We start from the raw sequence: 14,202 nt of genomic DNA on the forward strand, positions 1-14,202 counted from the left end.
GAAAATGAGACAGACAACCACTTCAGCCGTGCCAGGCAGTTTAATTTAATTTGCTTGCGCCCCGGCTCCAGTTATTTATCATCTGGAGCTGTCCGCAGATCCATTCCCTCGTTCGGTTTCCGGACCAAGTCAGGGTGTTTTGTGGCATAACAATAATAAAAGATGCACCATTACGACCGCCTTGTGATATATAGAACTCTGGAAAACGAAATTGATAGCCGCCAGTTTGTAAACGACCTCCGATTTGGCTATTTTTATCGATTTAAACCCTTCCCTTAATCAGATTGTCCCTGTTCTAGTAGTGTTTTTATCCTGTTTACAATCATCTCGAATTGCCTAACCTTCAAAATCTGTACCTCAAAGCTTCCTGTAAGTGTTAATCCGACGACTGCTCAAAATTAAAAAAAAACTAGGAATCCATTCACAGATGACAATAATACGACGTACGGTGGGAATCTCTTTTTCAGATACAACGGCTAGACATTATTTCGATGTATTTCAACACATTTCTCTATTTCGCATTTTTTACTCACTTTGAATAAGCTTATACATCTCTATACTATTGCATTTTCCAGTTGTTATCATTATTTTTTTGCTTGACTTACTTTAACTTATTAGAGTTTTTCAAATATCCTTTAGGGTTAGATTTCATATATTCTGTCTGACATGGTGATTCGGTTACGGAACTTTCTGTTATCGTGATAACTAATCAAGTGTAATGCTAGACTGTTCTACATATAAATATTGTTTTAAGTTAGGTGTATCTTAATCAATTTAATCACATAAATTATACTATTTTAGTCACTTTAAGAGAAAATTAATAAGTACGACACATCTGAGCCTCTCTGTGAAACACATTGATCTCAGTTTCGATCATTGATTTCGGGTCATTTTTGAATTTCTCAAACCCTGGGGTTTAAAATTCTTCGTTTTGGTCAAAACTCATCCATGATTTTTTTGCAAAATTTTTAAGTAACGTTTACATGAGTTAATTTGAACTTTTATGTTGGTATGGGAAAATAGAATATTTTGTTCTGAAAAACAACATTATTTTTGTTTCTTCTGTGGCACCGAGTCTGGTAATGGGTTTTGTGCCAATTAATAAATTTTTTAAAGGAAATTTCCCGCTATACAACTTCGTCGAAGACCGTAACTTCGTATCTTATAAGGCAAAAAGTTATTAGCTGTTTAACAGGGGTATGTCTTCTGACATTAGACTGAGTCGATTGGGGGTCATTTTTGAATTTCTCAAACCCTGGGGTCTAAAAAGCTTCGTATTGGTCCAAAACTCATCCATGATTTTTTGCAAAATTTTTAAGTAACGTCTACATGAGTACATTTGAACTTTTAGGTTTGTATGGGAAAATTGAATATTTTGTACTGAAAAATCAACATCACTTTTGTTTCGTCTGTGGAACCGAGCCAGCTTACGGTTTTTATGCCAATTTATAAAATTCCTAAAGGGAATTTTCCGCTGAACAACTTTGTCGAAAATCGTAACTTCGTATCTTATTAGGCAAAAAAGTTATTAGCTGTTTAACAGGGGTATGTCTTTTCGCATTGATCAACAATAAATTCAATTGACATCACTGCCTGCATCACAGTGTTGCATGGAAAGTAGTCACGCAATACCTCGCTAGGCACTCTGCAGGGATGTCAATTTAATTTATTGTTTGTTAGTGCGAAAAGACATACCCCTGTTAAACAGCTAATAACTTTTTTCTTAATAAGATATATCTTATTATACGAAGTTACGGTCTTCGACAAAGTTGTTCAGCGGAAAATTTCCTTCAGGAATTTTATAAATTGGCACAAAAACCATTAGCAGGTTCGGTTCCACAAAAGAAACAAGAATGATGTTGATTTTTCAATACAAAATATTTGATTTTCCCCATACAAACCTAGAAGTTCAAACTTACTCATGTAAAAGTTACCTAAAAATTCTGCAAAAAATCATGGATGAGTTTTGGACCAAAACGAAGCTTTTTAGACTACAGGTTTTGAGAAATTCAAATATGACCTCAAATCGACTCAGTCTAATGTTACAGCCCAAGTAACAACTTTAGCTTTATTGTGGTCAGCATAACTTCGTTAGAGCTATAATAGTATTAATCTTCATGAAAAGCTAGAGCGTCACCAAAACTCTAAATAAAACTAAAATCTGGCTATTTGGCCCTGTTTTAGAAACGTCTGGCTGATTTTTGGCTGATTTTTGGCTGATTTTTTTCATCCTCGATAAAATCACTAATCTGTATAATTGTGGTCACTAAAGCTTTTATACACGCGTAGGATGAGTTCCTCAATTGTGAGTTGTTTATAATTAGTACAGTAAATGAGGACAGACTTCCTAAATGAAATCAATAATTTATTGGTTGTGAATGTCCGGTGAAATGATACCATGAGTTGAAGTTGAATTTTGTTATCTGACGCCATCTTCAAAACCAAGATGGCGGCTGATGCTTAGCTATAAAATGTTGTAAATGACTAAAATCGCATGAAATCCCCACAATATGTGTAAAGAATGAAAGGGCTAAACTAGAAGAGATCGAATTTATCTATCTGACGCCATTTTGAAATCTAAAATGGAGGCTTACGGTGATTTATAATATGCTAATACTAAAAAAGGCGTAAAACTCCCACAATATGCGTATTGGGTGAAAAGACTAAACGAGTAGAAGTCAAATGTCACTACCTGACGCCATCTTGAAATTCAAGATGGCGGCATCTGCTGAACTTGAAAATGTTGTTAATGACTAAAAATCGCATGAAACAATAAAATTGTCAATATTGACTGATTCTACAAAATTTGCTAATATATTAGAATTGACAGAAATTTGAAGAATTTCAAAATTGTCTTGTTTGGAAACATGTACGAAATTGGCAAAGTAACCATACATCATGAATTAATTTATTTTTTCAATTTTCGCTATTTTCCGGATGCATTAAACATTTCTTACCTGAACAGCCAAAAGCATGATTAGTTATCACGATGCCAAAGTCACAATACTAGATTAGACCAAAGCAAAAAAAAAAAACAGATAAAACCATGTCAGGCAGTGAAAAGGTGAACAAAAAAGAAAACAAACTATACGAAAAAAAAACCTAAAAACTTGAAACTGTTCCAACACCATCGAATCCTAAACGGTCCCCCAAACCGCAAACGCCAGCTTTCGATGGTGTTGTTTGACACAGTTTCGCCCATCCACGCCCTCACGCGAATTCCACGGGAGAGAAAATTTGCCGAATCCACCCACCCAGAGTGGGGGTTAATCCTAACTTCTTAGCGAGGAGAATCGTGTGTGGATGTGGGTGGGTTCAGGAGTGGTCCTATCCCTCAGCGACCATAACCTCAAAATGGTATCAAAAGTGAGACTCGAGGCCCAGTCCTCGAGTCCAGGACTTTGCGTTGATCCTCAAGCGCTACTTTGGAGGCTTAAAGCTTCGCTACGACAGCTACGACGACGAAAAAACGAATGTAGACTACGGCTCTAGAAGTTGAATCCAAAAAGCTAAAAAAATAACGCCCGAGCAGTATCGACGGAATGTTCTGTCTGTGTGTGTGTGTCTCTCTGTATTCTCCTATCTGTAACATGTGTAACGTGTAACGTATTCTGCAAGTCCGCAAAGCTGAAGCAATCGAGCTAAAGCGTAATAGGCTAATCAACATTCAACCCCTAAAGCTTAGAGCTGTGTATCTTATTTCCTGTAAAGTCCACACTGAAAAAAAAACGATGCTAAAATTCACCTGATTAAACCGCTAGACCTTCCTTCACATAAGCTATTGAAACGAGACTTTCAGCTAAAAGTTAACCAAACAATCTTCAGAGTAGACAGTGAAAATTAACCGTGTATTCGTGTAATCTTGTATCAGAAATCCTGCTGTTGTTATCTTCCTCCTTCTGTCATCCTCAATAATACATACATACCATAATCTGATGTTGCTGTGTACTCTTCCTACTATCAAAAACGAAAAAATCAAAAAAAAATGTGCTCACCTATAGACCTTTTGGATGTTCTTGGACTATGTCTACATAACTGTTTGTCTGTTCCTTTGTCTGTCCTTTTTCGTAGGAATATTCGTCCTGGGAAACTGAAAGAAAAAAATATAGAGAAAAGTTCTAATGGCTTTTAAAAAATTATCTGGTTCAAAAATAAATTCAGGAAAATTGAAAACTGAATAAATTAATCGAACATCATATTCTGACATAATTATTAACTTCCGAATCAGATTCATAATCGACTTTTTGTTCTCAATTTTCCGTTATCGATTATTGATGAAAGTTTGTTGACTGTCGACCGTCGATAGTTGATAGATGATTTTGGATTCTCGATTGTCAACCGATAATAATCGTTTTCGAATTTGTCTTTCTGTTTTTTTTCTCGAACCTCCATCTTCGATTTCTGTTTTTCGATTTTCGATTCTCAATCCTCTATTCTCGGAGTACAAGAGAAGATTTTATAAATTTTATTCGGATATCAATAATCGATGGAAATGGTTGATTCTCGTGTTAAAATTTTCGAATTTGGATTTGGAAAACTTAGAATTTAAAAACAAAATTTCGTAGATTTAAAAATTAAATAAATAAAAAATTATTATTTTTTAAAATTCTGAAATTCAGATATTTAAAATAAATGATTTATGAACCTAATAATTTAAAAATTTTTATACAATAAATTTTTGAACTGCAAAATGAAAAAATCTTTTTTTTAAATTTTTCTAGAAATTTGAATTAAAAATGTTTAAATATTCTAGAAAAAAAATATTTAAATATGAACATTCGATGATTAAATATTATCCTTTTACGAATTTCCAAATATACAAATTTTTTGGCTTCCAAATTTTCAAATGAATGTCAAATTTAAATTCCGAAATTTTAATTTTTAAATCAATTTAGATTGAAACTTTAAAAATTAAATTTGAAAAATCAGAAAACTTTGAATTTAAAAACAAAATTTCCTAGATTTAAAAATAAAATAAATGAAAAAATAATATTTTTTAAAATTCTGAAATTCAGATATTTAAAATGAATGATTTTTTAAGATTTCAGAATTTGAGAATTTTGTATTCAATTCAAGAATTTTAATATCGAGAACTTTCAGCTTTTAAAATTTCAAAAATTTGGAAGAAAGATGTCTGAATTCGAAATTTTTAAATTTGAACATTGGATATTTTAGAAATAGAGATCTCATAAATTTTAAAATTGAAAAAAACTGAAAATGCATTAATTATTTTTTTAATTTGGAGTTTAATTTTTTTTGTAACTTTGGAATTCAAAAAAAAATTAATTTGAATATTTGATTTTTCAAAATTATCATTTTCTGTATTAACGAATATGTTTAAAATTTTGTGGCTTCCAAATTTTCAAATGAATGTCAAATTTAAATTTTGAAATTTATATTTTTAATTCAAATTCAAATGAAGCTTAAAAATGTTTAAATTTGGAAAATCGTAAAACTTAGAACTTTAAATTGTAAAACAAAAAATCCAACATTTAAAAATAAAAAAAAATCCGAAATTCAGATATTTCAAGAAACTAAATTTATTGAATTTCAAATTTCAAAATTTTGAATTAAATTCAAGAATTTCGAATTTCGAGAACTTTCAGCCTTCAAAATTTCCAAAATTTTGAAGAAAGATGTCTGATTTCGAAATTTTCAAATTTGAACATTGGAAAATTCTGAAATCGAGATCTCATAAATTTTAAAATTGAAAAAAAAACTGGAAAAAGCCAAAATTATTTTTTTTAATTTGGAGTTTTAAAAATTTTAAAACTTTGGAATAAAAATTTTTATATTTAAAAATTACCCTTTTCGGAATTTCCAAACATGCAAGTTTTTTGGCTTCTACATTTTCAATTTAATGCCAAGTTTTAATTTGGAAACTATAATTTTTAAATTTAAATTAAAATTCAATTAAAAAAAAATATATTTGAAATATCGAAAAACATGAATTTAAAATTTTAAAACAAAACGTGAAAGATTTAAAAAAAAATTTAATTTTTAATATTTAAATTCTGAAATTGGGATATTTTAAAAAATTAAATTTATTGAATTCCAAAATTTCAAAATTCCATTCAAAAATTGTCATTTCGGGAACTTTCAGCCATTAATATTTTAAAATATTGGAAGAAAGATGTCTGATTTCGAGATATTTAAATTTGAACGTTGGGTAATTTGAAAATTGAGATCTCATAAATTTTAAAATGGAAAAAATTGAAAAAAAAAACATGAATATTTTTTTTTTGATTTGAAGTATTAAAAATTTTTAAATTTTTGAAATTTTTATTTTTTAAATCAAATTAAAATGAAACTTAAAAAAATTGAAATTTGAAACATCGGAAAACTTAGAATTTAAAATTTAAAAACAAAAAGTCGAAGATTAAAAATATAATTTAAATTTAAAAAATTTGAAATTCTGAAATTCTGATATTTCAAGAAATATAATATTAAGATTCAAAAATTTCAAAAATTGGAATTAAATTGAAGAATATTAATTTCGAGGACTTTCATAAATCATAAATTTTAAAATTGAAAAAGTTGAAAACAATATGAATATTTTTTTAATTTGGAGTTTTAAAATTTTTAAATTTTTTCAATTGAAAAAAATATTCAAATTTGAATATTTGATGGTACAAAATTATCCTTATCCGAATTCCCAAATGTGTATAAAAAATTGCTGGTTTCCAAATTTTCATATAAATGTCAATTTTAAATTTTGAAATTTAAATTTTGAAATTTAAATTTTGAAATTTAAATTTTTAAATTCAAATTAAAATGAAACTTCAAAACTTTTAAATTTGAAAAATCGGAAAACTTAAAATTTTAAATTTTGAAACAAAAATTCGTAAATTTGGATATAAAAAAATGATACTTTAAGTTTCGAGAACTTGACAAAATTTCAGACTTTGAGATTTCAGAAATTTAGACTTCTAGATTCTAGATTCTAGATTCGAGATTCTAGATTCTAGAAAAGATTCTAGATTCAAGATTCTATATTCTAAATTCTAGATTTTATATTCTAGATTCTAGATTCTAGACTCTATATTCTAGATTTTAGATTCTACGTTCTAGATTCTGGATTCTAGATTTTAGATTCTAGATGCTAGATTCTAGATTCCAGAGTCTAGATTCTAGACTCTATGTTCTAGATTTTAGATTCTACATTGTAGATTTTAGATTCTACATTCTAGATTCTGGATTCTAGGTTCTAGATTCTAGGTTAAAGAAATAAAACTCCAAAAGTTTTATTTAAAAAAAATTGGAAAACTTAAAATTTTAAATTTTGAAACAAAAATTCGTAAATTTGGATATAAAAAAATGAAACTTTAATTTCGAGAACTTGAAAAAATTTCAGCCTTTGAGTTTTAAGATATTTGGACCTCTAGATTCTAGATTCTAGATTCGAGATTCTAGATTCTAGAAAAGATTCTAGATTCAAGATTCTATATTCTAGATGCTAGACTCTATATTCTAGATTTTAGATTCTACATTCTAGATTCTGGATTCTAGATTCAGGATTCTAGATTCTGGATTCTAGATTTTAGATTCTATATGCTAGATTCTAGATTGTTGATTTTAGATTCCAGATTCTAGATTTTAGATTCTACATTCTAGATTCTGGATTCTAAGTTCTAGATTCTAGGTTAAAGAAATAAAACTCCAAAAGTTTTATTTAAAAAATCGGAAAACTTAAAATTTTAAATTTTGAAACAAAAATTCGTAAATTTGGATATAAAAAAATTAAACTTTAAGTTTCGAGAACTTGATAAAATTTCAGCCTTTGAGATTTCAGAAATTTGGAATTCTAGATTCAAGATTCTAGATTCAAGATTAAAGATTCAAGATTAAAGATTCTAGATTCTAGATTCTAGATTCTAGATTCAAGATTCTAGATTTTTGATTCTTGATTCTAGATTCTAGATTTTAGATCTAGATTCTAGATTCTATATTCTAGAATCTAGATTCTAGATTTTTGAATCTAGTATCTAGATTCTAGATTTTAGTTTCTAGATTCTAGATTTAAGATTCTAGATTCTAGATTCTAGATTCTAGACTCTAGATTCCAGATTCTAGATTCTGGATCCTGGATTCTAGATTCTAGTTTCTAGGTTCTAGATTCTAGATTCTAGATTCTAGATTCTAGATTCCAGATTCTAGATTCTAGATGCTTGATTCTAGATTCTAGATTCTAGATTCTAGATTCTAGATTCTAGATTCTAGATTCTAGTTTCTAGATTCTAGATTCTAGATTCTAGATTCTAGATTCTAGAATTTATATTGAATCTGGATCATTATAAAGACTACGAGTTTTAAAAAATGCCATTAGAACAATCTCTTCCTGTTGCTCCTTTCTCTAAGTCGCAATCCTCACTTTCCTGCGTTTGTTTGTAAATAAAGATTGTGTCAATATTTGTGTTGCCAGTAACTACTCTGTCTTTCCTTCTGTGGGTCCCTTTTATTTATTGTTCAGGCTTATATGTTGTCAGATTCAGCGTTAAGGTTTGAAGGTTCAACTCAAAGGACAGCTTTTCCGGACATTTTTCTGACTTTTGGGAAAAAAAAACATCGCACTCTCTAGATTGTTCTCTCTAAGATAAGTCAAAGGTTCAGCACCACAAACCAAGAGGGAGTATTCCGCACCGCTCGATTGAGTATATCAATTTCCACCTCACTGCTTCAAATGAAATCGAAAACGATTCACCAAAATCCACCCCCACTATCAAAACAACAACAATAATAACAACCAACCACCCAAGAAAAATCTCTGATAAAAGCAAAAGTCAGTGTCTCACTCTACGTTGCAATCTTCTTATTTCTTTCACGTTGCTTTCCCCGAAAAAAAAAATCAATGAAATTCCACAAAAACAAAACCAATCCTGGGTAAAAATCAAAACAAAACGCTACGCGACGACGATGCCGGCGAAAAATCACACACATCAACGAATACAACCACAGGGTGAAATGATTGATCGTATAGAATATCATGTTGAACATGCAATGGATTATGTCCAAACAGCGACGCAAGACACAAAGAAAGCGCTTAAATATCAAAGCAAAGCCCGCCGGGTGAGTAAAACAGAACTGGTTTCCAGCTAATGTATGTGTGTTTTTTTTTCTTTCTTTTTCTTTTCATATTTTTGACCGTATTTTTGTTCCCGTAAATCCCGGAAAACTTCATCCTTTAAACACCCATCCACCGAAAAAAAAAATCCCACCCCCAATTGGTCCCACTTTCCTTCTAACAATAACAAAAATAATAATGAAAATATATGCCATCCCCCTAACCCTGAATAAAAATGTTCCATAAATATTAATATCGTTACCTTGATCTCCCGAATTTTTGTTGATGTTTCTGAATAACTGCTTGCCTAATGAAAATGCTTAACTTTGCGATTGTTCTTATGCGTGTGTATGTGTATGTTAAATGGTATCGCTGTTTGGCTTTGTTTTTTATCCTACAAATAAATTTTTGTCTGATGCATCCGACAATAATAATAACAACAAATCGCATGCTCTCGATTTTGGTAATGCTTATAATGGGATATGTGTATAACTATTATATCAACCCTCATAAAATGTGACTTTTATGGGACGATTTTCATTCCATAATGGTATGTTTGTGTGTGCGGGGTTCATGAAATGTTTGTGTGTGTGTCTGTGCGCTGGTGATGGGATGACAAATTTGGTGCTCGATCAACTAACACAAACTTCCTTGATGACAATCAAAATAATATCACACACGTATGGGCTTCATTGAACTTTTTTTAACATAACTTCAACTAACCAAAAATGATCCGAACTTTAACGGGAATTGACTCTTATTTCCACACATATTAACTCGGTTGAACCTACTTAAACATTCTGCTCGCGCTAACCATTCTATTTTCTGGTGAATTGGTGATGTAAATAAACCTGAAAAAAATATTTCAAAAATCAAAACGAATGCCGCTACAACTGTATCTCTCTTCTTTCTACGGGTCCTTCCGAGTTTCGCTTCCTCCGAACAACACGTACCTCACGTGGCCACTTCCTCCTCTGCCTCTGCTGGGCGAAAAACTGGGCGCTCCTCCGCTTCTTCTATCTCTTCTGCCACTTACAACTCCTCCCCAAATCCTCACAACTCCTCCCAAAACACGCCCCCCAAACCACTTAAACCGTTACAACGAACCCGGTCCCGGTCCTTGGACCATTTGCATCGCACCACTTCTCCGTTGCTGTTGCACTTTTCCCGTCGACCGTCCCCCACAACCACAACTCCTCAAACGCCACTGCGACGTCGAAAACTGAACCTCCTGGCCGCCACGAAATGCTCCTCCACCTCGGACCTTCGTATGGCGACCGTCACAACCGCCACCAACGACGACCACCACCACCACCAACAATCATCATCAAGGGCGAACTGGTGGACCGGATTGAGTACCACGTGGAGCAAAGCCGGAACTATGTGGAGCAAGGTCAGCAGGAGCTGGTTCAGGCGAGCAAATACATGTCCAAAGCAAGAAAGGTTAGTCCGGTTTTTATGCGTTCAAAAGGATTTCCGCTTCAGAAACTACTAACAACTACCTACCTACTCTACACGGTGTTGAGAATCCTCCTGGGACACGCTTCCGATCTGAAAGTTGCATCCTACCTAACACGATTGGGGTGTGCTGCTTAATTCGTGTATTCCGGGGGAAGGGACACTAAAATTGTGGATGTTGATACTTTGGAAAGAGGTTTACTACTTTTCTTGAAAAGAATTTTTGAAATGCATAAAGTGTCGATGAAGTTGTTACTTGTTGTAAATATTAAAAAAAAAATAAATTAAATTTTTAAGTTCCGAAATTCACTCAAAACACTTCCATGAGTCACTAAGCTCTACTGATTTTGAGGGGTCCATGTGCTTTGGAACCACCTGGACGTTGTTCGCGGCATATCATTTCATTGCTTTTTTTTAATTCATGAAACGTCAAATCCTGAATATGGCCAACCAATTTTTACTTATGCCAGAAGTATGGGCTATTATATTAACGAAATGCTCGTTCAATATTTGAAATCAGTCGGTGCTTTTCAAAATATTTGCATTGATGGTATGCCAGGGACAGGCTTTGAAGATTATAATGTGTTGATTTTCTACAAAATGATATACGAAATTTAGACTGTCCAAGCACCCGTCATAACATTGCGCACATTTTCAGAACGGGAATTTCCCGAATGGTTCGATAGAAATCTCATTGCTTTGTACAAACAGAAAAAGAAGTCATACAATCGAATGAAGAGAAGCCAATCACAGGATGACCAAGAAAACTACAAAGTGATCCTCGGCCTTTTCAAAGAGGCCCACCGAGAGGCTTACTCGGCTTACATTGCGAGAGTCGAACGGGAAATTAAGTCCAACCCAAAGCAATTTTGGAAATTTGTAAACTCGAAAAAGAAGAATAAAAGAAAATTTACGAGCGTGTAATATCAAAACAATATGTCGACGGACTCACAAAGTACAGCGCAGCTTTTTGCTGAGTTTTTCAAAACGAACTATCAAACAACTGAAGCTTCCGGTCCAATAATGATGCCCATCGATCCTGTCATACATGATATTTGTTTGACCTTAGAGGAAATAGAGGAAGGTTTGAAAAGGCTAGATGCAGGTAAATCATCTAGTCCTGATGGAATACCAAACAGATTTTTAAAGGCTTGCTGCAATGAGTTGGCACGTCCTTTGGCTCTTCTGTTCAATACATCGTTACATTTGGGATTATTCCCGATTGTTTGGAAATTGTCTCGAGTTACTCCCATCCACAAAAAAGGGATCCAGAAATATTGTAGAAAATTACAGGGGTATTGCAATATTATCTGCTTTGCCAAAATTTTCTGAAAAGTTGGTTTATCACCGGCTATATCCAGCAGTAGAGAATAGAATTTCGCCCCAACAGCACGGATTCTTTAGAAAAAGATGGGTGGTCACAAATCTTTACGAGTTCACCACTTGCGTATTAGATTGGATGGTCAAGGGATTCCAAGTGAACTGCATCTACACCGACATGTCAAAGGCCTTTGATGTAGCAGGAATCAACGAAATTTTGGATGCATCAGCGCGAATTGGTATTGTAGGAAACATCCTACATTGGATCGAGTCTTATCTGGTGAATAAACAACAGTACGTGTCTGTTAATTCTGTGTGCTCGGCACCCTTTGAAACGTCTTCCAGAATGCCTCAAGGCAGTCACTTAGGACCTTTGCTTTTCATTTTTCTGATGAACAATTTACCGGACTCGCTTTCGGATGCTTTCGTACTGATTTGCCCAGATGATGTGAAACTATTTTTTCCAGTAAAAAGGATAGAAGATTGTAGAAAACTTCAGAACGATTTGAATGTGTTCTCTGAGTTTATTATCAGAACCAAGCTGAAAGTAAATAATTCAAAATGCACAGCAATATCCTTTACAAGAAGAAGTACACCGATCCAGTTTACATATTCCCTAAGTGGCGAAAATATTGCAAGAGTTACCTGTGTTAAGGATTTAGGCATCAAATTGGATTCTGGATTGAGCTTCTGGGATCATATCAGCAGTGTAGTAGCAGATGGGCTTGCTTTGTTCGGAGTCGTGAGAAGATTTGCTGGAGAATTGAAGGACCCGTACACCATCAAAAGCTTATACTAGAGATGTACCGAATAGTGGTATTCGGCGTACGGCCGAATACCGAATATTGGCCTTTTCAACTATTCGGCCAAACGAATATTCGGCCGAATATTCGGTCGAATATTCTATTGAAGTTTTAATGAAAAACACAAAAGTGATTATTAAAATTTTCTTCAATTTCTCCCATATAAATGCCCCTCGTGTTTAAAAGTCGATTATTTTCATTCAGATGATGTATTACTAGATCTTTTTCAAGAAGTGGTATTTCTAATTTTTAAAATGTCACTAATAACTGAAAGAAAATCAGATAACTTACCACTCTAGGGCAGAGAGATTGTGTTCCTGTGAAATCTGGGACAAAACATGGCAAAACAAGTGCCAATTAGGAATTGCTTATTTTATCGCGAGTTAGATGAAGATCAAATTTCAGAAAAATATCTTCAAAATAATTGTTAAAAAAGATGATCTCTAACATAAATCATATCATACTTTCAACCACACGTATTCACGCAGTCAGGCATTCAGGAAGATAACTAAAGAAGGGCAAGATTTACATATGTTCATTTTGAAAATTTTTGAAAACCGATTTTGAACACCAAAGTCTTAAAAATTTTTAAAGAGAAGTTTTTAATTTGACTAAGATAACAATCTGAATAAAACCGAGCAAAATGCGAATAATTTTTAAAAAACATCTGAACATTGCAGCCAGATTTGACTTACCCGAACCTTTATTGGATTCATGGACAATGGATTTTTTATTTTCGTAGCATTCCGTCTCACGACATATCTTGACTAACAAAATTCCTAAAATTCACTGCCTGGATATTTCAAGCCTAAATTTATCAAGAAAATCTGGAACAAACGATAATCAAAGCACAAAGCGATACTCGTCAGCATTCTCCTGTACGATCTTCAGTAGCAGATGCACGGATACACCTTAGATGTTTAGTTTAAACCAAAAATTGTTGATGATTGTGTAGCTTTTTTAACATTACTTTTGGATATTTTAGAAAATATCCAAAATAAGTCGAAAAACTTTACAAGTCTGTTATTTCATAAATTTAAATAACCAATATTCTGCCTATTCGGCCTATTCGGCAATCATAGAGCTTGTGCTATATTTAAGAAATAAACTCTATGTAAGTTAATTTTTAAGTATAGTTCGGATGACGGGCTCGGCCCATATATCCTTAAATTAATAAATGGTTTTCAGCCATTTTACCCCAAGTGGCTGAATTAGTGCCATCTAGGGGTCAATAAGATAACTGTCGTGCATTTGAAGCTTTCAATCGTCTGAATTTCGTATCGAGATCTCATTCAACCATTCTGACTTCAGGGTCCGGCAATTGCAGTGCTACATTGAAATAAACATATAAATTGATCAGAACAACAACTTTTTATTTCAAATTAATTCAATTTCTCTTGAAAACAAATTACTTTTTCAAAATTCACTGGTAAAGTTCGACTTGTTCGCCCTTGAGTTTAACCACTCGCCGCAGACGATCGAAGAATAAATCAAGCATAAGTTTACTTTTTTTGGACGTAGCTATTGGCGTTGAGGACCAATTATGTGAAAAAGGGGTGC

The 14,202-nt window shown here is 32.8% G+C and overlaps 1 protein-coding gene across 7 annotated transcripts in view; it reads left to right on the forward strand.

Moving 5' to 3' along the window:
- The window catches only part of LOC129751258 (syntaxin-1A), a 154,700-nt gene that overhangs the window by 95,048 nt on the left and 45,450 nt on the right, over positions 1 to 14,202 (forward strand). For 5 of the 7 annotated variants that reach the window (XM_055746650.1, XM_055746647.1, XM_055746652.1 and 2 more), the window contains exon 8: positions 8,956 to 9,066. In XM_055746650.1, coding sequence (XP_055602625.1) covers positions 8,956 to 9,066 — 111 coding nt within the window. Of the gene's footprint in view, positions 1 to 8,955; positions 9,067 to 10,393; positions 10,505 to 14,202 lie in introns of all 7 variants that reach the window. The other 2 variants (XM_055746651.1, XM_055746653.1) reach the window with 1 other exon arrangement.

The sequence above is a fragment of the Uranotaenia lowii genome, chromosome 3 (genome assembly GCF_029784155.1).
Source record: "Uranotaenia lowii strain MFRU-FL chromosome 3, ASM2978415v1, whole genome shotgun sequence".
NCBI lineage: Eukaryota > Metazoa > Arthropoda > Insecta > Diptera > Culicidae > Uranotaenia > Uranotaenia lowii.